Here is a 26,054-nt window from a genome sequence, read left to right on the forward strand (position 1 = left end):
TCCTTCATACTACCATGTACATTTCTTGTTTCCTAGGGACAAACTTCTAGTGCAGATGCTAACAAACCATGAACTGGTGGACAACCAGGTATGCCGGTGTGGTCTCTAATGTTAGTGAAAGAGAAAAGAAAAAGAAAATGAGAGACAATTTCTAAATGATTACAACCTTGATCTTTCTGCTGTCCAGCTGACAGAAATGATTTGGAGGAAAGACAGCCTAAGGAACATGGAACTCATCCAATACTATAATTTTACTAAATTCTATCCCAGAATAAAAAAAATGCACATTGGCACTGTATTAATTTACCTCCACATTCATTGAACTGTTTTCACTGAGTTGCATTTAATTATGTTGTGGTTTTTATTGAAGGGCACCGTAAAAATAGCCATGTGAAATTTGTCCCTACGTTTGCCCCCTGAATGCCCTCTCCCCAAAATATGTTGGAGAAAATGATCTGTGGCATTTCTCAGTATCCTCTCAAAAAAAAAAAAAACCATTTGAAGACTTTTGTCAAGAATACAGTGCTAGTGAAACCTTTATTTTTCTGCCAAGGAATTGATGCTCCGTCTCCTTTAAGAAGGAGAACTAAGTAACTGATGAATTTCCTCTTTTAATCCTGGACATAGGAAGCTTATTTTCAAACTTGACCTTAGGCTTATTTGTTAAATGAAGTTCAGGTCCCAATCTTCCATTTCTTTTCTATTTTATTTATTATGTGTATTGCTTGACTATTTCATTTAAGCCTCCTGATATCTTCTGTGGTAAGATGTGACACATAAATAAATACAGGTAAGATGAAAAAGGAAAATCCCAATTTTTCCATTTATAAAGTCTTACCATAGAAACTAAACGCTTCAAAGCATAAGTCATTTTTAAAACTTCAGAAATTCAGTAGTATTCCTAAACATAAACAATTCACAGCACAAACACAAGTTAAACGGCATTGTTAGGGCCAGCTGTCTGCTGACTCCAGTTACAGGTATCTACTCAAGTTAGGACTGCAGTTACTCAGTCTTTGGCATCTTTGTATGATTAGCACCATGATAGAAATATTAAGCTTTGCAAAGTCAACATTCATCTATAGTACACGTAAACCACAGCGGCTCAATAATTTTACTTGATTTAAGAAGACAAAGAAAATTATTTTCCTAAGACACAGTCACATAAAAAGAGGAGTCTAGGGCCAAGGGCCACCGGTGCTAAGTGCTATGACATGAATACTGTGTTCTCCTGTCCTGGGAGATCTGGGACAGTTGCCTGCAGTTGGTTCTCTAAGACATGAAATGACAGTTGTGTTTATGTGTCAATAACTTTGTTCAAATGTCAACTTTAAACTTAGATCTAATTCACTCACCACCAATCATCAAGAGTTGACAGAAGTTAAATCTAAAGGTCACTAAAGAAGTAAAACAACTTACCAATCTTCCAGAAAGCAAGATCAAAAAATAATATAAATTTTATATGAAATATTATAGATATATATCAAGTGTATATGAAACCTTACCTACATTTTCTTAAGTTTTTTAGCATCCTAAATAAAAGTAATTTAGAAGGAGATATTTCGTATATATGGGGCTGTGGGTAAGATTCTAATTTTGCTCACTTGGAATTTTTTCTTATTCCTCGAACTTGCCCTACAATTTGAATTTTTAGGACACCAACTCGTAGCACAATATTGCTTTATTTTCAGGTGTATTATTGTACCCCAGTCTCTCCTTCCTAGGTGGGTAATGGCAGCATATTTAAGACTTTCTTCACATGTCACAATGATTCTGTAATCTATCCTGGCTTAGCAGCCCCCTGGATATCCAGGGGGGTCATCTGGACCACCTGCGAAGCTAATGCAGCCCCAACAACTAATCAAGGGTAGACTGGCAATCAACAAGATTGCCAAATTCTTAAAGTCAAGAGAAGTCAATTGCGTTAACAAAGTAAACCCAGGATTTGTACCTCAAAGCACTTCAGGTTTTACTCAAATTTTATCTCCAGCCACATCACTTCCAATTACATTTGCAAAAACAAAATAAAATAAAAACTCACCAACGAGATTTTGCACCAGTCAATGTAAAACTGAGTGCGAAATTTTTTATCACATGTTATCACAGGCTCCATTTCTTGACTGCATCTCAATTGATTCTGTGGATTTTCAACTTCTCGTAAACAAGAAGAAAACGGAACATCGGCACCAACCATGACATAAACGCTGCAAAAATGTGAAACTCTCAGGTTATCCTTTGAGAAAATTGGAAACACTGAAAAACAATCTACCCTGAAAGCAGGATTTATCCTTTTGAATTAAGGGATTATCTAGAATCATCCCGAAGGTAGGGGCCTGGGCTTTAAAAGCAGTGATTCATGTAGGAGCTGCCTTCCATTCTTTCCTTTATTCCAGCAATATTTACTGAGTGCTTCGGTGTTCTAGACACTCTCTTGATTCTAGGTTAATTTGTAAAAAATTTTTTTTTCATCCTATTTATTTTAAATCAAAGTAAGCGTGTGTCTGTCATATTGTTTTTACCATGTTTGGTAGATTACTTACCTTTAAAAATTACTCCTAAAGTAAATTATTTAGAAATAACACTATCATTAAGCCAATAAATAATTGTAGGTAATAAATCTCACTTGATTTCATTTTAATAAGATGGTGAAATTACATCTCTAGAGCTTTAGGCACTTAGCTATTTTACCCAAGAGTTCTGTCAGCTTTTCTACTGCACAGACCCCTACTCTTAGGTCTCCTACCACAAGGTCTCTCACTTTTTTTTCCAAGAAGTTAATCTAAGAGAAAAACTATTATTTGATAAGCACAAATTAGGCAAGCAAAATTTTTCTTGGTGTGTATCTTAGTAATCAGGGAGAAAGAACTCTACTTAATTAGTAAGAGTTTCAACACAAAAAAAGTTAGTGATAATAGCACTGAAATAATCTTGAAGCAGCTCGAGAAAAGGGAATCTCATGGGTCTTTCAAAAGAAGAGAGAAAACTGGGAAATTACTCTAAATAAATATTTCTTTTTCCTGATGACAATGCTACAGCTACTTATAAAATTAAATAAACCCATCAAAATTCCAGCTGTCTTCTTTGCAGAAACTGACAAGCTGATCCTAAAATTTATATGTAAATTCAAGGAACCTGAAATAACCACAGAAAATTCTTGAAAAAGAAAAACAAACTTGGAAGACTCACAATTACTGATTAAAACTTACTACAAAGCAATAGTAATCAAAACAACCAGCAATAGTAATCCAGCATAAGGACAGACATGTAGATCAATGAAATAAAATTCAAAGTCCAGTAATAAACTCTTACATTTAGTAAATGGATTTTTGTCACAAATGCCAAGATAATGCAATGGAGGAAAGAACAGCCTTTACAACAAATGGTACTGGCACAACAGGGTATCCGCAGGCAAAAGAATAAAGTTGGGCCCCTACCCCTTAGCATATAAGAAAATTAACTCAAAATAGATCAGTGACTTAAATGTAAGAGCTAAAACTATTAAACTCTGAGGAAAAAAAGGTATACATTTCCATGACTTGGCATTAGGCAGTGGTTTCTTAGCTATGACACCAAAAGTTCCAGCAATAACAGAAAAACTAGATGAGTTGGACTTTATCAACATTAAAAATAGTGTGCTCCAAAGGTCACCATCAAGAAAGTGAAAAGGCAACCCATGAATGAGGGAAAATATTTGCAAATCATGTATCTAATAAGGGAATTGTATCTACAATATATAAGGGACCCTTACCACTCAAAAATAAACAAACAAATAATCCAATTTAGAAATGGCAAAGGCTCTGAATAGACATTTCTCCAAAGAAGTATACAAATGTCCAATAAGTGCATGAAAAGATGTCCAACACCCTTAGCCCTCAGCAGAAGAGAAATCAAAACCACAATCAAAAGCACTGTTTCAGAGGCACCTGGGTGGTTCAGTTGGTTAAGCGTCTGCGTTTGGCTCAGGTCATGATCCCGGAGTCCTGGGATCGAGTCCCACATTGAGCTCCCTGCTCAGTGGGGAGTCTGCTTCTCCCTCTGACCCTCTCCCCGCTCATGCTCTCTCTCTGTCTCTCAAATAAATAAAATCTTTTTTTTAAAGATTTTAATTTTTTAAAGATTTTATTTGTCAGAGAGAGAGAGAGCGAGCGCACAAGCAGGGGGAGCGGCAGGCAGAGGGAGAAGCAGGGTCCCTGCTGAGCAAGGAGCCCGATGCGGGACTCCATCCCAGGATCCTGGCATCATGACCTGAGCTGAAGGCAGACGCTTAATGGACTGAGCCACCCAGGTGTCCCTAAGTAAATAAAATCTTAAAAAAAAAAAAAAAAACCACTGTTTCACAACCATTAGGATGGCTATAATAGAAAACACAGATAATAAGAAGTGCTGGAGAGTATGTGGAGAAATTGGAACTCTCCTACTCTGCTGGTGGCAATGTAAAATTGTGCCTCTACTTTGGAAAGCAGTCTGGAAGTTCCTCAAAAGGTTGAATACAGAGTTACCATATGAATCAGCAATTTCACTCCTAAGTATATTCCTTAAGAGAAATGAAAATAGATATCTATACAAAGACTTGTACATGAATGTTCACAGCAACATTATTCATAGTAGTCAGAAAGTGGATACAATCCAAATGCTCACTGATGAATGAATAAACGGTAGAATATCCATACAATCGAATATTATTCAACCATAAAAAGAAATGAGGTACTGATACGTGCTACAATATGGATGAACCCTGAAAACAATACTGTGGATAAGTGAAAGAAGCCAGTCACAAAAGATCACATAGTGCATGATTCCATTCATATGAAATGTCCACAGTAGGCAAGTTTATAAGGATAGCAAGTAAACAGTGGTTGCCTAGGGCTGGGGTGGGGTCGGGTGGTGGTGGTGGTGGTGGTGGTGGTGGTAAGTGGCTGCTAATGGGTATGGGATGAAGGTATTAGGATGATGAAAATATCTAAAATTGATGCTGATAAAGACAACACAACTCTGTAAAATAAGCTAAAATCCATTGAGTTACATACTTTAAATAGGTGAATTGTACAGTATGTGAATTACATTCCAATTAAGCTGTTATTTTTCAAAATGAAATTAGGTGAAAGTGCATCACAAAAATTCAAAGCTATGTCAATGTAAGTATGAACTCACACCCTGAGCTGACAACTATATCCCAGAGTTTGATTACACAAACTCATTTGGTCGTTCTTTATGTCAAATTTGTATTTGGACTTAAGATTCATTTGAAGGAAGATTTTTTCAAAAACTATGGTGCCTTCGGGAGATAAATAGTATATAATGGGCTAAAGCTAAAGATGAAAATAAAAAATTCAGAACAAAAGTGTGTATGAGAAACTACTGGTAAAGTATTTAGATGATCAGTGAATATAAATATATTCCATTTAAAACAAGTTCTTACTTGTAAGCTTCACATAAAGTCAATTTCTATCCCCTCTTGACTGCCTAACCAAGACCATATATCTCCTTAATAATTGTGACATATACTTATAAGTACAGAAATAAAATGAACATTTTTTACAACTGTTAACTTATTTTAACATGACATTGATTTGCATTTATAATTAGTAAGATTTCAAATTAATTCACTTCAAGATAACATAAATGGGCATAGAGTTCTTGGTGCTTTGAAATGTTTTATTTTTTCCTTAAATTATAAAAGCGATATAAAAACATTACATAAAACCTGGGATACAAAAACAGAATTAATTTATATTACCAAGATAACTATTTTCATTTTCCAATGTACCTTGCAAAATGTTTTTCAAATGCATATATTTTAACCTAATTGCAATAATCTCTAAAATACAATTTTGTACCCTTTTTCCCTTAATGCGTCATAAGCATTTACCATATTGTACAGTCTTAGATTTATGGCAATATAATTTTGTAAGTGCACATGATTTATTCAACAATTACTTCAGAGTCGGACATGTAAGTTGCTTCCAATTTTTTTGATGTTATAAATAATATTGCAAAGACTATCTCTGTGCATATTCTTTAATGTTACTATCTTAAAAGAGATGCCTAGAAGTAGAAACATTTTTACGACAGTTGACACATACTGCCAAATTACTTTCATCTCTCCTTGGATGATCCATAGGCTTCACAAACTTAATATGTTCCGAACTGAGCTCATCGTCACCCCACCCCACCTTCACCTGTTCCTCCTTTTCCATCTTCTTCTCTCCTGGTGATTGGCACGGCCAGATGCTCAAGCAGCAGCATCTTTGACTCCTGTCCTTCTTTCCACATATTCAATTCATCATCAGTCTCTGACATTTACCCCAGAGGAACTCTCACATGCATCTGTCCAATTTGTTCCATCTTCCCTACACCCTAGTTCTGATCACCATCGCTTTCCACAGGGCATGAAGCAACAGCCCCTTAACAGTTCTCCTTGAACCCAGTCTTTCTCACTGTCCTCAGGGAGCCTATTTGCAGAATAAGTGAATGAATAAGAAGCATTATACCCGTTTCAAAACACGAGCCACTGTGCATTCAAAAGTTGCTAAGAGAATAGATCTTAAGAGTTCTCGTCACAAGAAAAAAAAAATTGTAACTACGTGAGGTGTGGATGTTAACCAAACCTATTATGGTAATTGTTTTGCAATATACACATACATCAAATCATTCTGTTGCACAACTTAAACTTGTACAATGCCATATGTCAATTATATCTCAAGAATACTGGGAAAATCAATAAGTTAATATATAAAATGCAAACAGACTACAAATGTCATGCTCAAGAGGAGATATTAGATTTGCTTTGCAGGTAAAAAAAAAAATGTGTATTTATTGTTTCTTTTGTAGAGCCAGTAAGTTTCAACATGTTGGCTTTTAAAAAAAATAATTTTGTATGAGGCTGTGAATAATAACTCTATGCGATACATGCTAAAATTACATTTTTCATAATCTGTTTTCCTTTTAGCTAGCTTTTTGACATGAAAAACCTTAAATTTTTTATAAAGTGAAATGAAAATGATCCTTATCTTTATGACCTCAGCCACATGTTTTCAAACTTTCAAAGGTGTAAACAGATGGGAACATGGTGCCAAGTACGAGGCTCTCAAGCAATGTTAACAAAACATGGTGCCTCAAACTTTTTTTTAAGATTTTATTTATTTGACAGAGAGAGACACAGCGAGAGAGGGAACACAAGCAGGGGAAGTGGGAGAGGGAGAAGGAGGCTTCCTGCTGAGCAGGGAGCCCGATGCGGGGCTCGATCCCAGGACCCCAGGATCATGACCTGAGCCAAAGGCAGACGCCTAACGACTGAGCCACCCAGGCGCCCCGATGTCTCAAACTCTTAAGAATTGATCTACACAGGCAGAATCTGTTCATTATAAAGGAGTCTTTTCTTCCAGTCTGAAGAACTCAACTTCCCCTGAGGTAGAACATATTCACTGTGGCTTTTACACATACAACATGGAAAACCAAGTAACAGGTAAAAAAAAAAAAAAAAAAAAAAGAAATAAGTCAAAACTCTGCTTTTTTTAGCCAGATTTCTGCCAGGTAAATGGATCCAATGATTGCATATTTGACCTAATTGTCCAAGCAACAAATGTGTTTGATTATTTTGTGGAGATAGGAGATAAAAGACAGTTTAGAGAAGAATGTGTCCACATGTTACGTGTTGCTTGGGAACTCTTGAGCTCTTAAAAGAAAATGCACTATGATTTCTGCCCTCTGTCCCCCACACCACTTCTTTGTTCTCTGTATATCTGCAATCAATTGGTCAAAAAGTAAGGTGAAAAATAAAGAATAGTTAAACTAAATAAAAGATCTAATGCAGAATAAAAAAGAAAAGAAGTGACACTTCCGGACTCTAGTTCTACTACTTGCCTGCTCCTCTTCATTGGAGAAGGAATACATTATCCGAAGAGGGGAACTGGCTTACAAGGGTCAGACCCTTCTTGTTTTGTGTGCATGTGATGGGGAAAGATCGTCCTGCTTACAGAAAGGAGGCATTTGGGTGCAGTCTACTCTTTCAACCATGTGCTATTTTCTGCAAACATCCCTAATGTTTCAGGATAAAATCCAAACAATTTCTGCTGCTGTCTGGGGCCTTACCTGGTCTGGTGTTTGCCTCCTTGGTGACGATCACTTCTGGATCCCTGTCCCCCGAATCCACATGAAATAGGTTTCCAAATCCATGAGGCTTGCTCCTACCTCAGGGCTTTTGCCCAAGCTGACCCCTCTATCTAGAATCTCTCTTCATTATTTTTTGAGCAGGTTAATTTGTACACACAGTTGAAACTCAGATCTTCACCTCCTCTATAAACCCTTTCCAGGCATGGACCAGAAGTGAAGGAGGAACACTCTCTGTGACCTCTTGAGGTCAACAGGAGTATGTACAACACTGTTCTTTAATTATCTGATTACCTGCCTGGTCCCTACTGGACTGTGAGCATAGATTTTTTTTTAATCACTATACCACAAAGATTAATATAGTATTCCCCAGGAAAAATAGTTAATAAGTGAATCTATGTGTAGAACATTGAATAGATTTGAGACATATAGTCACACGGATTTCATGTATTGGTTTATTTTTATACTTTTAAAAAAATGGATTTATATGAGCTTTCAATTTTTACATTATTAAAGGTTCTTTTTAGAAGTTCCTATCATATATCACCACCATTCCACAAAAGAATATCTGCACCAAAAGTGTAGGAGGCACATTAACTTAAGAATAAAGGACAATCTTATAGATCACCAAACACAGGGACAAATTCAGCAGAGCACTACAGACTAGCCCAGGATCATGACCTTCCATCAGAGGAGTACTTGGTAGCCACTGACTTACAGTCTCTTCCTCAAGTGTAATTTCTCACTGAGGGCTTTCTAGGGCAGAAAGCAAACAATTAATTAGAGGGAGCACTTTGTGAGACCGTCTAACGAATAAACTAGAATTCTCTTTGCTGATTGAGGCTAGATCCACGTGCTTCGGTAACCAGAGGAAATAGTGGTGGGTTTGACAATCTCTTATGAAAAGTGAGTATATTCTTTAATCCTCACACCCCATCATTCCCTTCAGAGCCGCCATTTACACCACATCACTCACCCTGGGTTGGCAGCTATGCCATGCCTAGAATGAAATATGAACCTGCTCCCCTTTCCACCAGCTTTCTCCCAGGCTAAATGCATCCACAAGTCCTTAGCCTCTGGCACAGTATCAGGAGCAAAAGCAGCACAGAGACCATGCCCGGAGGGAGCACAATTGCCCAGGGTTATGGGTCTGGCAAGGGAAAGAAAATCTTTTCAGGAGGCTCAGCTTTCCTTTGCAGGAGCTTATTGACTTTGAAGTAAATCTTTATAATTGTTTTCTGTTAGATTTAGGACAAGTCTGAAAGCTGTCAGTGAGTCTAAAGAGGTGAACAAATGTACATCAGGAGGGAAGAGGAGCTGGGATGCTGCAGAGTACCTTCTTGATGATCGACATTTAATGGTGCTTTGGGCTGTGGAAGGCCAGGGGATTTACTCTGACGGTCTACTCCTGAGAGCTTTTCTTATTCATCCGCTGTGTATCTGACTACGTAGAGATCAAGTTTGGGAAAATTTTCATTTAGTAGATTGTGGCTGCCATGAGTAATAGGAAATAATTTCATGGAGGTTTTATTTGTTTTTCTTTTATCAGAGACTGAGACTTTTGCCACTGAGTATTAAGCAGAACACTTTGGTCAGGTGCTCAATTAATATGATGGAAGTGTATGACAACATTTGTAAATAAAACCTTAGAAAAGGGATGGAATTCCTTTGCTATGTCTGACCCTAGTTTTTTATATTTTCTTCAATATTTCATTTTAAAAAGGGATTATAGCCCATGCTATTTTCAAAAGAAATTACGGGAGCAAAAAGTTTACTAGATAAATTTAAGTATTATGATATACATCAACAAAAAGAAAGGACAGCACAAGAGATGAGTTAGCCAAGCACAGGATTTTGTCTCTAGGTTTAAGGCAATAAGGTAAAAAATTATTTTTGTTACCATGGCATTAGATAACAACTGAAGGAAATATGCAAAATCATTCCCAGGGACAATTTTTTTCTTCTGAAATTATCCTGAAGTACGATCTTGTTTCATTGGTGCTCATATAAGGGACATTGGGGCAGTAGGGTTGGCATTGGGTACAATTTATAGAAATGCTATTTTAAAAGACTTATCATATGAATACTTTGTAAAGGTTACGGCTTAACATTAAATTAAAACTCATGGAAAGCATTTCAAGTTGGGAAGGGATCTGAGACAACAGGGTCCAAATAAATGCCACAAGACTGACTCTCTCAAATATCTGACAGCACATGCCACCCTCTAGCAGGTGCTGGGGGATCAGCTAATGACTGAATTCTCTAACAAGTACTTGTAGGACCAAAATTCTGTTCTTAATTTAGAGTCGCATGCTCAGGCCCAGCCCTACACTCAAAGATTCAGAATCTCTAGGGGGAAGCAGAAGACAGGAATCTATCTATCTATCTATCTATCTATCTATCTATCTATCTATCTATCTATCATCTATCTATCTATCTATCTATCTATCATCTATCTATATTTTTAAATTACTGGGTGTGGAGCCCAACACAGGCTTGAACTCATGACCCTGAGATCAAGACCTGACCTGAAATGAAGAGTCAGACACTTAAACGACTGAGCCACCCAGGCGCCCCTATATATATCTTTATTAAAGTGCTACTGGCAATTCTTAGGCAAGACATGGTTGGGAAGCACTGTTTTAGGTCAGAGTCTGGTTTCGAGAGTTGTGTAGTTCAGCTTAGTTGTTTCTGAAAGGGCCTCTGTGGGTGCGGCCTGCATGACTGAGTCGGGAGAGTGAGCCCGGAAGAAAGCGCAATGAGGCAAAACTCTACCCATGCCTGGTTTCCAGGCTGCTTCCTCCAACCATCTTTTGGTCATTGTTTTAACAATCATTGTGGACCATATTACTTTAAGAAATTCTTGAAAAGGCTTCATATTTGGAGAATGTTTTCAGGGGAGATTCCCTGTTTGTCATTTTCCCTGGTTCTAATTTAATTACTCAGTGGGACAGAGACTCATGTTGGAATGCTGAAGTAAAAAAAAATGTAAGCTCTAAAATTATGGTTTCATATAGAAAACCAACAGATAGACAAGAGATAAAGCAACTCTTTTTCTCAAAGCACTTCTACGTGTGCTTGACTGACTTCAAAATCCATTACTGTAACATACAAGCTACAATTTAATTCTGAAATTTGTAAGCTGGACTTCACAGCTCACCGCTTATCCCTTATCCCTCTCCTGCCCTCTCTCATACTTCCTCTATGTCTATTGGTGATCTCTTCCCTCATTTCCAACAGAGTTCTCCTTTAACGCTGCCCTGAAATTTAATTCTTATTAATCTAGGTACTCTAGTTAATTCTAGAGATCATCTGTATAAAAATGTTACCATGTGTACAGAAAAAGGAGGAATTGGAAAGGGATATGCTATATTAACTGTGATTTATTCCATATCTCATATGTTTATAGGATGGGTTAAAAAAAAAAGGGCAGATCTGCTTCAACCTACAGGTTAAAAATTAAAGATCAAAGTTTGATTCGACATTGACATTCAATCCTCTCAATGTACCCAGGCATAAAAAGTGTTTCTTAAACTCTACAAGGGTCTAAGTCAAACTTTGTAAGGCACGAGAACAGACAAACCCCTCTCAAATGTACTGTCTCATTTAGACACTATAACAACTCTGAGGGAAGAAAAAGTTCCCCTTGGAGCAAATGGGGAAATCGAGGCACAGAGGGGTGCAGCATTTGCCCAATGTCACCCAGCTTATGAGTGACAAGGCCAGGCTTTAGGAATAGGTTTCAAATCCACTCCAGCCATCCATCACCGACACATGGTGGAAAGAATGTTAAAGGCGAAGAAATAGTTTCCTAGAATAAAGTTACAGCAGTCTGAGTATCCTGCAGCTGATAACTGGGGCATCCATTTCCTTTGAAATGCAGGGCCCTAAATAATCAGCTTCTCTAGGGAAGGTACAAAAGACTTAGTGCTATAATTTATGATGCTGATCCTGATCTACAATTAGAATTCACAGGACCTGGGACATCAGATATAAAGAACCATTAACGTAACCTCTTTGTCAATATAGAAAATTGCTAGTGTTTCCATATCTTTACAACACCTACTTCTTATTACAAGGAATGCAATAGGCCATCTTCCATCTATAATAAACTTGGTAAGATCACCATAGTTAAAAAATTCAAGATCATGTCATAAATTAAAAAAAAAATTACAGAGTTAAGGAAACGAGATAAAGGTCTGCTTACCCCTCCTTCATGTCATTAATGGGAAGCGGCACTCTGCCGCCCCTGTCTAGGGCCGACGTGATGTTTATGGCGTTCAGACGCTCTGGCTGCCACACATTTTTCACTGCCCCAAGAAAGTCTCCAAGAACCTCACTGGCCAACATTTCTTCTACATTCATATTTTTAATGAAGAATTCTGCTTGGTATGGTAACGGGAAGTCTAATTTTGGTGAAAAAGGGTATGCATATCGTTAATGAAGTCATCTTTAGAAAGAGAAATTCGAGATTTGTTGATTTCTGTCATAATCCTGGCTTTGGGGAACACTATGAATATTGACTTTAAAGGCTTTCTGTATAACGGAGGACATATCTAAAGACAGAAAACATACATTTGACACAGAATTTTACTTACAGTGTAATCAAATCCGAGGGACTTTTAGAAAGCTCCTGTAGGGCAATTTATAATTATAGAATTCGGCCAAAAAAGAGAAAACTGCCAAGTCCGCCTCCATTTTGCCAGTAACCTGCCAATCTCCTCCTCCACCAAGGCTCCCAGGTAGAAGGAGCATTTCCAGAACCCACCGTGGGTAGGAATAATATTTTGTATTGGTAGTGTTTCAAAACTGACAGATCTTTTTTCAAGTACATTGTCTCATTTAATCATTACAACCCTAGGTAGTGCTATGCCCATGTGAATGGAGGAAGAAGTTGAGGCATACAGCAACATCCTCTCCAAATACAGAAGACGTTACAAAATACCCGTAACTGCTTGTGAGTTGCTTATGGATAATTTGAAATACCGTATGTTTAATTTGCAGTATTACTGATCTTTTTAGAGCATGCTAAAACATTACTTTTACTAAAATAAATATCGGTTATAGTTTCCAGAAGAAATGTGAAGTCATAGTAATTTCACTCTTTTGATCACTTCATAATTAAGTATTCTAGAGAATTATATTTTAAATTTCCCACAAAATTCCAGTATCTCCTGTTAGCCATTTAGCTTTTTTCCTATTCAGTATCTCATCAAACTTTCCCTCCAAAGATTTTAAAATTAATATTTATTTTAAAGTAACCAATGTCTAACTCAGACTCTTGGTATAACTAAGTAGGATAGAAATAAACAGAATTTACAGTTGGCCCTTGAGCAAAAGAGTTTGAACTATGTGGGTCCACTTATATGTGGATTTTTTTTATATAGTACAGTACTGTAAATGTATCTTCTCTTAGGATTTTCTTAATAATATTTTTTCTCTAGCTCACTTTGTTGTAAGAATATAGTATATGATACATAGAACATACAAAATATATGTTACTCGACTTATATATGTTATCATTGGAAAGTCTTCTGGTCAACAGTAAGCTATTAGGAGTTAAGCTTTTTGGGAGCCAAAAAGATTTTCAACTGCTCAAGGGTCAGCACCCCAACCCCTGCATTGTTCAAAGGTCAATCGTATTTCAATTTCTCAAATGCTACTCTTCAATTCAAAAACATCATTTCCTGTATTTTGACTGTTCTATTAAGGTAAAGAATAGCTTTTATTTGTTTAATAATACTTCCATAATAATAAAGGCTACCTTTTTTGGAATACTTACTATGAGGTGGGCCAAGCTAAAGGGAGTGTGGTGAATTATTCCATTTAATACTCACAACCTGGGGGTGAGTAGGTGCTTGCCCTCTATTTTCAGAGGGAGAAACCAATCTGTAGATGGCCCAGGCTTTCATAATCATTTAAACTTGCCTCAGATGATTTTTTCACTAAGCTAAAGGAGACTATATAAAGTGCTCAGTGGAGTTCCAGCCTAGAACAAGAACTTATAAAACAGTAAACTTTAACAATTATTGTAAACATGAACAAGCTGTTTACCTGAATTCTTCCCTCAAAAAGAAAAGAAATTGTTTCTGGACTATACACACATTTAAAGCCCTCAGTAGTTAACTACACTACATTTATCCTCTGATGTATTTCACTAAAAAGTCATATATCTGTAAAGTATTATACTCTTATTCAATAAGAGTAGTAAAAACTAAAAATTACACAATAAATAACTGAAATCTTGATGACCTTGTTTCTTATGAAGCCTCTTTAATACTAAAGGATGCCTGATGCCAGAGGGGGAGTCAGGGAAGATGTTCAGGCTTTAGAATTTTCAAGAGAGTTTTCTAGAGTGTGGTGTCTCTTCCTAAAGACTGAGTTTTTCATGGCTCTAATCACAGAAGGTTCTTCATTCATCTTCTACACTGCCATTTATTCTGCTTGTGATTTTGTTATATTTGTTTGATGTATGGCCCATCTGCAGTCTTCTAAAATATGATATATTTATTCTATTTTATGTAGATAAGTTTCCTGTTTTATACAGATACATTTCCTGTTTTATATAGATAAACAGTAGCTTAATCATGCCACATTTTTCTCCATACTGAAAAACAGCCATGCATAAATATGTCATGAAGAACAGTTTCTTGGCAATAAATAATATTTATAAATAATACCAAATATAGTTTTGAGGGTGCTAGAAGTCTATCACCCATTCATTTCACTCAGTGTTTTTACATCCACTTTTCTAAAAAAGCATGCAAAACATCTTTCTTATTTTCAATGCTCCTTTCTGGAGAACTGTTCCTTGGTTTTTCCTAATCCACATGACCCTGCTTTGTGGCTCCTCTCTGAGACCCGCTGCCGCCACACCCTTAGAAGCTCTGGGCCGAGCAGCTGCCCGCTCTCTACCGAGCCCAGCGCCACCGCCAGACCTTCCAAAGATGAGTCATAGGAGCTTTCTAACTTTGGGGAAATCCCATGCCTGCTATATTTGGACATCACAGAGGCCAAGCGAACAGTAGGCCAACAGATTGGTGGCAGGCCTCTGAGGCACTCAACCCAATTTAGAGAATCACTCCATGTACTCTCCTTGAGCTTCATACTCTGTGATTCTCCATGCCTAATTTCCCATTAGGTCTCTCAGAGCAGGAGACAGCTGGGCAGGGAGTCAGACTGAGCAGGATTATCCTGAGATGCCACTCTTGCTACTTCTTTTCCTAAACTCATCTCATCTGGGAGAAATGGCATGTGTGTAGGCCCTGCTCAAAGATGTGTCTATCCTAGTGCCCGTAGACGTTCCGTCCAGACCAGCAAGGATAAATGCACGCTCTTTGGCTCACTGGTTTTCATATGTAAAAGGCAGCGGGGCAGCTCTGCCTGAAATGAAAATGGAGGCTTCCAAAACCTGTCTACTCTTCCTCCCTCACCAACCCACATTCAAAATCCCCAATTTAGATGAATAGCCTGTAAAACCAACTTCCAATCCTACAGATGTCTAGCAGTCCTCCATTAGTATCTGCCTGAACACGGGTCCCTGCACATCAAACACCTATTAGGATACCGGTATATTCTGGATCTACCAGGACTGAGACCAGACTTGAGAAGGAAGTTCAAACTGTAGATCAGGTTGTCCTCCAGTCTGTAGGGACTCCTGTACCTGAGAATGGGGAGCCCCCCTGAGGGCATAAAGGTGAGGTTAGTGGTCCAAGCCCACTGTAATGTAACCATATCACTGCACTGATGAACTCCTAAGGAGAAAGGGAATGTTGTGATGATTGTGATCATTAATGGTATTCCAATTCTGCAGGGATAGCTTTAGGTGGGATGCAAGCATCTAATTACAATTGAAGTTGGGAGTGAAAGTCTTCCTGTTCCGAGCAGGAATACCTACCAAAAGCCCTTGGGACGTAGAAGAGGGGACAGGAATCTTCTGTCCAGGCCCACAGAACTGGGATTTGGACTTGCTTTTCATATATGAAAGTCACTTTAAACTTTAAACTAGCACACGTGTTGTCTGCAATTGATACTGCCAAAATACCTGGGGGGAAAACTCATGGAAAGGGGTGCAAAATCTTTAAGCAATCTTCCCAGTTATGTTTTGCAGTATCAATTCTATAGAAATTACTTTCCTTCATACAGTACAAAGGCAATTTTTAACTCAACCTTTATGAACTACCACGAATTCCAAATTAGTATTTGCTCATTTAACTGTACTTGCAAAGAGAACTCTGAATTCCCTATTTAAGATGCGCAATTGTTTTACTAATTTTAGGGGTAAAAATGCTGTGTCCGTTCTTCTTCTGTTACCCTCATAAATGGTATCTAAGATAGAGAGGTGTATCCCATGAAATATAAATTTTAACTACAAAGTCTTTAGCAGTACGTATTTTTCCCAATCAAATGCCAAAGAAGGATCAGAATATTTGACAGCACAATTCTTAGAACATGTCCCTAAACTTCCAAATCCTTGGGAATCACTTCCAATTTGAGTATATGTAACTCCAAATTGCTGATGGACTCCAACAATGCATGATTAGCTATTCAGGAAGGAGACTGTGACCCAAATTCCAGTTTATTTCCATCAACAACTCTCTGTCTTCACACACAACTAAACCACTACCTATCATCAGTTTTATAATAAAACTAGCTACTAATTACTGATCGTGTACCCTGTGCTCAGCCCCGTGTTAAGCACATTTCAATCCTTAACTCATAGACTCCTTCCTTACCCCAGACTTGGGAGAGAAATGCTAGTCTTAGTCTCATTTTGCAGATAATGAAACCAAAGCCCACAGAGATAAGTGGCCTATGTGCTTGGCTCCCTATTCTGAGCTTTTCAGCACCAACACCCATCATGATATTTTATAACCAATTAAAGATTGCTTAGCTTTCTTTTCTACACCTTACCATTTCATTAGTTACATTAAGTATGTGGTACCTGAAAATCTTTAACTGTATTTTACATAGATATAAACCATAATGAAATACTTCTTGCAAATAAGAAAACAATCAGCAACATATCTTCCATACCTACCTTCTGCTGACATTATATTAATTATCAAATTATGCCTTGCAGTCTCAAAGGTACGCCTATTGTAGGCAGTTATCTATTAGAAAAAGAAAATCATATTAAAGAAGTGAAATGTTATTTGGGAAACAAAATTCATTAAGGACAAAATGAAAACAAACTGTCGTTCTTTCCATTTTCATTATTTATGTACTTACAAAATGTGCCTTCTCCAGGCAAGAACAACTCAGAGCTTTTAGCAATGTTATGGGAAAATAAATAATTAAGCAAGTCTATTTAACATGCTAAAACAAAAAGTTAAAATCCGAAAGACCCTTTTACAGAACACCGTTAAGTGCTAGCAGCAATGCAGATGCATCATTAGTAAATGGATTAACCATTAGAAGTTACTTACCACGGCCGTTCTAAGATTTCAAAAACAAAACAAAACAAAACAATATATTTTTGTACTTTTAAATGGAGCTTGAGGATTATACTAAAAAGTACCCTTTAAAAAAAAAAAAAAGCACATCTTCTGTGTTGCTTGCATTCAGTACTAAACTGCACACCAACCAGTCAAAATATGCATGAATAACCCCTTAGAAATCATATCTCCCTTATGATGGGAGTAGAGCAGTAAGGATCATAGTCTCTAAGGCTTATGGCACATGCCCCAAAACACAAATCAATACCTTTGTAGAGTCAAAGATTAGTAAACATTTGCAGAGCCAATGAACTTACATCAAAGTCAACTCAGAAACAGCCACTGCAAACAACCAACAAAGCAAAGGCCAACAACAGGATATGGCTTCAAAAATTAAGGAATAATTAACTTTATAACAGATATTAAATCACTCAGACAGGTCTGCAGTACCTCAAAAACAACAAATGATTGTGCAATAGTCTCAGCATCCCAGCACTAGGCTCCTGGCAGTGACTGAAGCTGGAGTGAGCACTGAGACGAAGGAGCAGGACAGAACTGACTCCAACTAAAAAGAACACTCTTGCCTGTTTAAAAATAAATACTGAAGATTTTTATAGCATCGTATATGAGCTTTAAATGAAAGAAATCACACTTATCAGAAATATTATTTGAGAGAAAAAGAAAACACCGGATTCTTGGAATAAACAAACGTTTAATTCAAAGTACATATTCTGAAAAGCATATTATTGTACAAAGTCAAAAGGATTTTTCTGCCCTCAATTTGTCAAATTTCTGTTGGATTTAATGACTTCCTCGTTGCTATCTGTTGGGACACGTAATCAACAAGGTTCACTCGGGACACTAAAATTAAGACTAGTCATTAAAATAAATTAGGAACTATTGTTCACAAAGAAGCAACCGAAATGATGAAAAAAGACTTGAGAATCTTCATGATTTTAAAGGTTTACCCTGCAAAAAAATTTAATCATACTCTCAATGGAAAAAAAAGTATCAATTTTCTACTATTTGTTAGACTACCTCACAGCTAAAACTCAGAAACAGACATTTTCTAGCTAGTGGCAAGATTTTTATGGCTAGCCTTTCCATAATTATCACAAATTTCATTATTATAAATTTCATAAATTCTAATATTTTTTTTAAAGTCACAGGCTCCTGAAGAGGGTGAAGTATGTTTCATAAATCAGGAAGAGAATTTTATTACCTGAATTTATATTTAATGTTTAATTTTAACAGCTATAACAGAATGCAGTCCTTCTATCACTTCTAATGAGATATTTAAATATAGTAACATTCTCAATCAACTTTTACTTATCATGATGATCTCATTGATATGAGGAATTCTTAATCTCAGGAAACAAACTGAGGGTTGCTGGGGTGGGGGGGGGGGGGAGGGAGGGGGTGGCTGGGTGATGGACATTGGGGAGGGTATGTGCTATGGTGAGCACTGTGAATTGTGTAGGACTGATGCATTACAGAACTGTACCTCTGAAACAAATAATACATTATATGTTAAAAAAATAAGAATATAGTAGGAAGGGAAAAATGAAGGGGGGAAAATCGGAGGGGGAGACGAACCATGAGAGACTATGGACTCTGAGAAACAAACTGAGGGTTCTAGAGGGGAGGGGGGTGGGGGGATGGGTTAGCCTGGTGATGGGTATTAAAGAGGGCACGTACTGCATGGAGCACTGGGTGTTATACGCAAACAATGAATCATGGAACACTACATCAAAAACTAATGATGTAATGTATGGTGATTAACATAATAAAATTAAAAAAAATTTTACTTATCATGATGATGTGAAGTCCTTCATGGCAGAGAGGTATGTGTGTATACTTTTTTGATCCCCTATTTCTAGAACAGTGGCTGATCTATTTTAGATGTTTAATAAATATCTACTGAATAAATTAATCAGGGGGGTTATCTGATTAAATGAGTTTAAGATATGCAAAATTCTTTTATAGAATTTTTTAAATACTGTAAATATGTTACTATATATGAATAAAGAAATGTTATTTACAGATTAATCACTACTTGTGTTAAATGAAAAAGATGTTAAATTTTCATCATTATCTTTTTAGCATATTATTTGACATATTTATAACATTTACAGTATGAGAACATCATGAACCCCTGAGACTCCTGGCTCAACACACGTGTTTCTCTCCTATCCCTCTCTCCAAACAGAAGTAGTCATTTTGAGTTTTATGCTTATCATCCCATTCATTTTAAATATCATCTTATGATAAATGCATGTATGCTTAAAATCTGTTATTCAGTTTGCTTGTTTTTGAGCTCCAGAGAAATGTTTAACTCTATGTAGTCTTTTGGAACTTGTTTTTTTTTTTATTCAACATTACGTTTACAACATTTACTGATCTTGCTGGGCAAGCTGACATTGTTGCTGTAAACATTCAATGATATTGTAATAGACTTGTATGGTGACAGATGGTACTTCACTTGTGAGTATAGCATAACTAGAGAATTGTCAAATCACTATGTTGTACACCTGAAACTATGTAACACTGTGTGTCAACTCTACTAAAAAAAATTTTTTTTAATTCACTGTATGAAAACTCCACAATTTATTTATCTATTCTGTTGATGAACTTTTCTATCTGTTCTCATGCTGATAGATTTTGGGTCTCCACTGCTCTGTGGATTTCCAGTGTTTTGCTATACAAACATTGTTCAATAAGCATGACTGTCCATGCCTTCAATGGACGTTTGCAGATGTTTCTTTTGGGTATATGCCTAGAAGTGGGACTGCTGGGTCATAGGGTACAGTGATACTCAGCTATGTAAAATATTGAATGCTGTTTTCCAAAGTACTTATCCAACCCATATCCAACCTCAATGACTTTTACCAAGGGTAAAATTCTCATTGTGGTCTTAATTTGAGCATTTTTCATTACTGATGAGAGTGTCTTTACCTAATTGTCATTTATGTCTTCTCTTTAGTGAGATGTCTGTTCATGTCTTATTTCTGATTTTCATGTCTTATTATAGGAGTCCTTTTTTATATTTTATTTATTTTATTTATTTTATTTTTTTAAAGATTTATTTATTTATTTGAGAGAGAGAGAATGAGAGATAGAGAGCACAAGAGGGAAGAGGGTCGGAGGGAGAAGCAGACTCCCTGCCGAGCAGGGAGCCCGATGTGGGACTCGATCCTGGGACTCCAGGATCATGACCTGAGCTGAAGGCAGTCGTTTAACCAACTGAGCCACCCAGGCGCCCCTTTTTTATATTTTAGATACACATCATTAGTCAGCTATATATTTTTAAAATAACTTGTCCCAGTTTGTGGGTTGTCTATTTTTTTAATGGTTTATTCTGATGAACACCAGTTGACAAGTTTAACACAGTAAAATTTCTCAATCTCTCAAGTAAAAATATGTAGGTATTATTTAAGAAATGCTTCCCTACCCCAAACTCAGAAAAATATTTTTCAACATTTTCATATACTAGCTTAAAATTTTGCTTTTCACGTTTAAATCCTTAAACTATCTAGACTTGAGTTTTATATTTCCTATGAAGTAAGAATCTAATTTTGTGTTTGCCATATGGCAAACCAATCCTCTGAGCACCATTCAATAGACATCCTTTTCCCCGATCATCTGCGGCACCATCTCTTCTGAAATACATCATTGTTCCTTATGTAGATGTACCTGTTTCTGGGCTCTCTATTCTATTAATTGATTAATTTGTCTATCTCTGTATCAATACAACCTTATGATAATTACCATAGATTTATAATAAATCTGGATATCTGGAAAGGAAAGAAAACTTTCCCCCTTTGTTTCTTCTTTAGGAGTATCTTGATTGTTCTTGGCCATTTATCATCTTTACAAATTTTAGAATTAGTTGACATTAGTTTCATGAAAAAAACCTATTGCAATTTTTATTGGAATTGCATTGAATCTATAGATCAGTTAGGGGGAAAGTGATGCCTTCATGATTTCGAGTATTCCTATCCCTGAATAGACGACCTTTTCACTTATATAATCTTAGTATCGATTAAGTTTTATAAATTTCTCCATACAAATTTTGCATACCTTCTGTTAGATTTATTCTAAGTACCTTACAATTTTTGTTGTTACTAAAAATGGTAACTTTTTAAAACATTTATTTTCTCAATACTTGTTTTTCATGTATAGAAATATAACCAAATTTTTTTTATATTGAGGCTATAACTTACTACTTGGCTTTCTTAAAATTTTAGTAGTCTGTAGACTCTTTATATCATTGACTGTTCTATTTCTTTCCTTAAATACTTACAGATTTAATATTTTTTACTTTACTGCACTGGCTAGGACTTCTAATATATTCTGTAATAGATGTGGTGGAGGGGTTCATTCTTGTTTTGCTCTTCAATTTAAATGGAATTCCTCTAGTGTTTTCCCATTTAAGAAATGACATTTTCTCTTATTTTGGGTAAATAACCTATATAATTTTACTGAATTTTTTAAAAAATTATTTTGACAATAACTCAAAATAACTTTCTTTATATCTCGATATATTTCCATATCTACATAGATATAGGTGTCTATACATTCTATTTATGTATCTATGTATTGTCTTAAGGAAACAGATTTATTCATAGAAATCACTGAAAAGTCGTGTTAATACAAACTTCAACTCAAAAGAAGAAACACCTTCTCTTGGCCAACATGGAAGCTCATATCCACAATCTATGGCTGATTAAAACCCTGGAGAATAACTCAAAGCATGCAATCCCCTGAGAGTTTATACCACATAGAAAACATGCCACTCAGGACCTGTACAAGCTCCTGGAAATTCCATTAGTAGTTCCTATGCTGCTGCCCTGGTCACTACCACTAAATCTTTATGGAATTGATCAGTTAAATTAGAATCTAAGCTCCTGCAGGCATCAGGGCATAAAGGACTCTCCTGCCATTAACTGCCATTATAATTCTGATTTTGGTGGGTATAGTAGACCAGGAAACACTTCTACTAGATTTTATATCCATTTTCTTTTTTAAAACATATTAATTCCCATTAAAGGCTCAATGTCAGTATTTTGTTTTTATTATTGTTTTAATTTCTAATACCTTCCAGGTGTGATGTTAGGTACTAGGCTAGAATCTGATGAATTCTAATATCACCTCAAGAATAAGGGTCAAACCTATCAGCATGGCTTACAGAGCCCTCAAAGATCTACCCCTACCAACATCAACACCTCTGTTCCCATCATTTGCCCTCTGGGGTGTGTCATGCCTTCTAGTCACAATTAGAGTTCTCTGAGATGATGTGGTTTTGTTCATACCTCCAAGATTTTGATGTGTTGTTTTGCTAACTAAGATAGCCTTCCTTCTCCTTGTAAAGTGAATTCCTATTTACCCTTTTACGACTGCATCAAACAGTACCTTCTGATTAGAATGGTTATGACGATGTTGGCTAACAATGGATTTCCATTCCAGTGCTTCAAAGACTGGACCAGAATCATGGCAGGACTCACCTCTTACTCATCTTTCTACCACCAGCAGTTATCATAATACTTAGCACATGGTAGGAGCTTATCAGAGTCTGTTTAAAGACTGTATTTCAATGAACATGAAAATTTGAAATCAATATATAAAGCAAATAAGTGTTTTAAGTTTGCATTTATCTTCTTAAATAGAATTCATATTATAATAATCTAGCTCTTTTATTTTTTTAAAGATTTTATTTATTCATGAGAGACAGAGGGGGAGAGAGAGAGAGAGAAGCAGAGGGAGAAGCAGGCTCCCAAGGAGCAGGGAGCCCGATGCGGGACTCGATCCCAGGACCCTGGGATCATGACCTGAGCCAAAGGCAGATGCTTAACCATCTGAGCCACCCAGGCGCCCAACAATCTATCTCTTTTAAATGGCTTTAAATTTTTTTCCACTAATTTAGATTGCTCTTTTTTTATACATAAGAACTAAAACGGAGACCTCTGTAAATGAACAGAAAGGAATGGTACATTTCCAAATGTTATCTAATGTGTTTCTATGCATAAAATACTGAAAACCACTGTCATATAATTTTAATTTCAACATTTGAAACTCAAATTACAAAAAACCCGAAAACATAATTTTGCTCTTTCTAATTAAATTACCTCAATTATTGTTGGCTTCCCCACATTTTCAGCTGTTGGAGACCCATATAGGACTCCATCACTATATGGTGTCCTTTGGATATATCGAAGCCATCCAGGTCGGTCTGGGTAACCCATTAAATTTGTGTTAAATGTTATAGGATCATTACTAATCTCGCCTAGATAAGAAGCACAGAGTTAAGACATAAAACAGTTATTTTCACACATGCTGCTTTCATAATTTCAATCAAAATATTTCTAAAATCTTTTTCTTACATTTGTAGCAAACTAAACACACACCAAAAAAAAAAAAAATTCCATCTGGGAATTCAGATTAGAGCCTCAAGTACAGAAAAAATCTTTTTGGTTATTTAGTTGCCTAGAAATCTCACGCAACAAAGAAAGCAGTCATACAATGTCTTTGGAAATTTTGTTTTCTTTCCTTTTTTTTTTTTTTTTTTGGTCACACAGGAGTGTGGAAGTTCTGCCAATGAGACAACTATCTTTCGGGAAAATTCCCTACTCATGCTGATGTAGTCATTCTCTCGAGAATTCTTTTCTTTCATAAAACTCTGGACACTATCGAACTAATCTCAAGGGATATCTCAAAATGATAAAAGTGTCATCAAAACAAAAATAATGTAATTTTAAAACTTTGGAGAATGAGTTGCTAAATCCAAAAGAACTATAACTAAGAATAATAATAACAACAGCATCATTTGTTAGAATGTGCCTGGCCTCTTCAGGCACAGGTTCACCTGATTTTCAGACACACCTATAAAGGGAACTAATATTAGCCCTAATTTTACTGATGGGATATGTAATTTTTCAAGTTAAGTACCTTCTCAAATGGTGAGATTAGAATTTAATCTCGGCTGATTCCAGAAACTATGCTCTTAACTACATATTTTCTTCCCAAACGTTGGAGCTACTGTTCAAAAGGTTCATTTATATAGTTTTGCAAACATAGAATGCCACATAAAAAAACATTTTTTAAATAACTGATGGAAAGATTACTTTTTCTTACTGCTGGTGAGAACATGGTTATTTTCTATGACTGTTTTCAGGTATGTTATTTATCATATAACCCACAAAAATAATATTTATATTAATTCTAATGCTCTAATTTTCAGAAAATTCCTTTTTTATTTGTTACTTAAGTAGTTGTAATAATATATTTTTTCTTGCTATTCTTTCTATATCTTCATTAATCTGATGGCATTTATGATAATCCAACATAACGTCATTTAAACCAATGGTGAATTAAATAAAGCACCACAATTGGTATTATTTTGAAGGAAAAATTAATCTCCATTATATTATTATGAAGTTAAAATTATCTCATACTGTAAAAGCTTTCTTGAGAATTCTTTCTTAATACCATATTTCATTCCCTTCTACAACATATGTTTGGTCTTCCAAAAATCAATGTACTATGTAAGAATCTAAGTCTTAATACAAAAATCATAATTGTACAGCTATAATTATTTCTACATGAACATAGGTAGGTAGGTCATTTGTCAGACACACAAAACTCAACACTGGAAAACTAGAAATCTTTTTTAAAAAATTCAAAAATGAGTTATTTCCTTCTATAATTAAATTTCTAATCTTAAAATGGGAAATATCCTACAACAACCAATTTATCACACACACAGACCATTTCAAATAATGTTAGTAATATTTGATCATATATCATCTAAATTATGCACACTGAACAAAAAGAAAAATTAATAAGTTAACCACTTTTTTTTTCCCACTGAGAACATACCAGGCTTGGGGTAAGGTGGAAATTCCCCCTTAAAATACTCTCTTTCCAAAACATGAACAAAGAGGACACCTGCGGACGGGTATACATTCCGATCAGAGTGCACCTTCGAGAAAATAGTGTACACTGAAAACAAAGAGGAAAGATAAGAGATAGAGAGACAAATAATGAATTCACTTATGCTGTAAAGAAGTGTTTCACTTCTTTAGAAATTTCTGGGAAAACTAAAGCAACATGCAAGATATTGTTAAGAAGTTTGTTTTAAAGAGAAGTGATTTCAGGACAAAACATGGAACAACTCTTTCAACATGGTATGTTTAGAGATTTTCAAATATTATATAAACAAAATTAGGCACATTTAATAACTTAAATTGTTATTAAATAATGAAGACATCCATAATATTTTTTCAGTAATTTCTTTTTATGGGCATTATTACCAACAAAATATATCATGAGAACTGAATGACTACATAATTACTACAGTTTATTTTTTTTCCTTTTTTCAAAGTAAAGTATAAAGAGTAATTTTTAAATGGTAAGAATCTAAACCGTATTAACTATTTGCTAGACATAGCATATCAGACTATATAATGCCATCAGTATATATAAGGTGAATTTCATATACACTCATAAAAA

At 35.9% G+C, this 26,054-nt stretch overlaps 1 protein-coding gene across 3 annotated transcripts in view; it reads right to left on the reverse strand.

Annotated features, from left to right (window-relative positions):
* Positions 1-26,054, reverse strand: part of SGCE (sarcoglycan epsilon) — a 67,002-nt gene that overhangs the window by 15,252 nt on the left and 25,696 nt on the right. For all 3 annotated transcript variants that reach the window (XM_073898845.1, XM_073898844.1, XM_025873266.2), the window contains exons 2-6: positions 25,422-25,544; positions 23,672-23,829; positions 17,150-17,222; positions 12,317-12,515; positions 2,042-2,204 (exon numbers count right to left, since the gene is read on the reverse strand). In XM_073898845.1, the coding sequence (XP_073754946.1) occupies positions 2,042-2,204; positions 12,317-12,515; positions 17,150-17,222; positions 23,672-23,829; positions 25,422-25,544 (716 nt within the window). The remainder of the gene's footprint in view (positions 1-2,041; positions 2,205-12,316; positions 12,516-17,149; positions 17,223-23,671; positions 23,830-25,421; positions 25,545-26,054) is intronic.

Source organism: Callorhinus ursinus, unplaced genomic scaffold (assembly GCF_003265705.2).
Source record: "Callorhinus ursinus isolate GAN/ISIS: 27379988/994484 unplaced genomic scaffold, GSC_fseal_2.0 scaffold12, whole genome shotgun sequence".
NCBI classification, from domain to species: domain Eukaryota; kingdom Metazoa; phylum Chordata; class Mammalia; order Carnivora; family Otariidae; genus Callorhinus; species Callorhinus ursinus.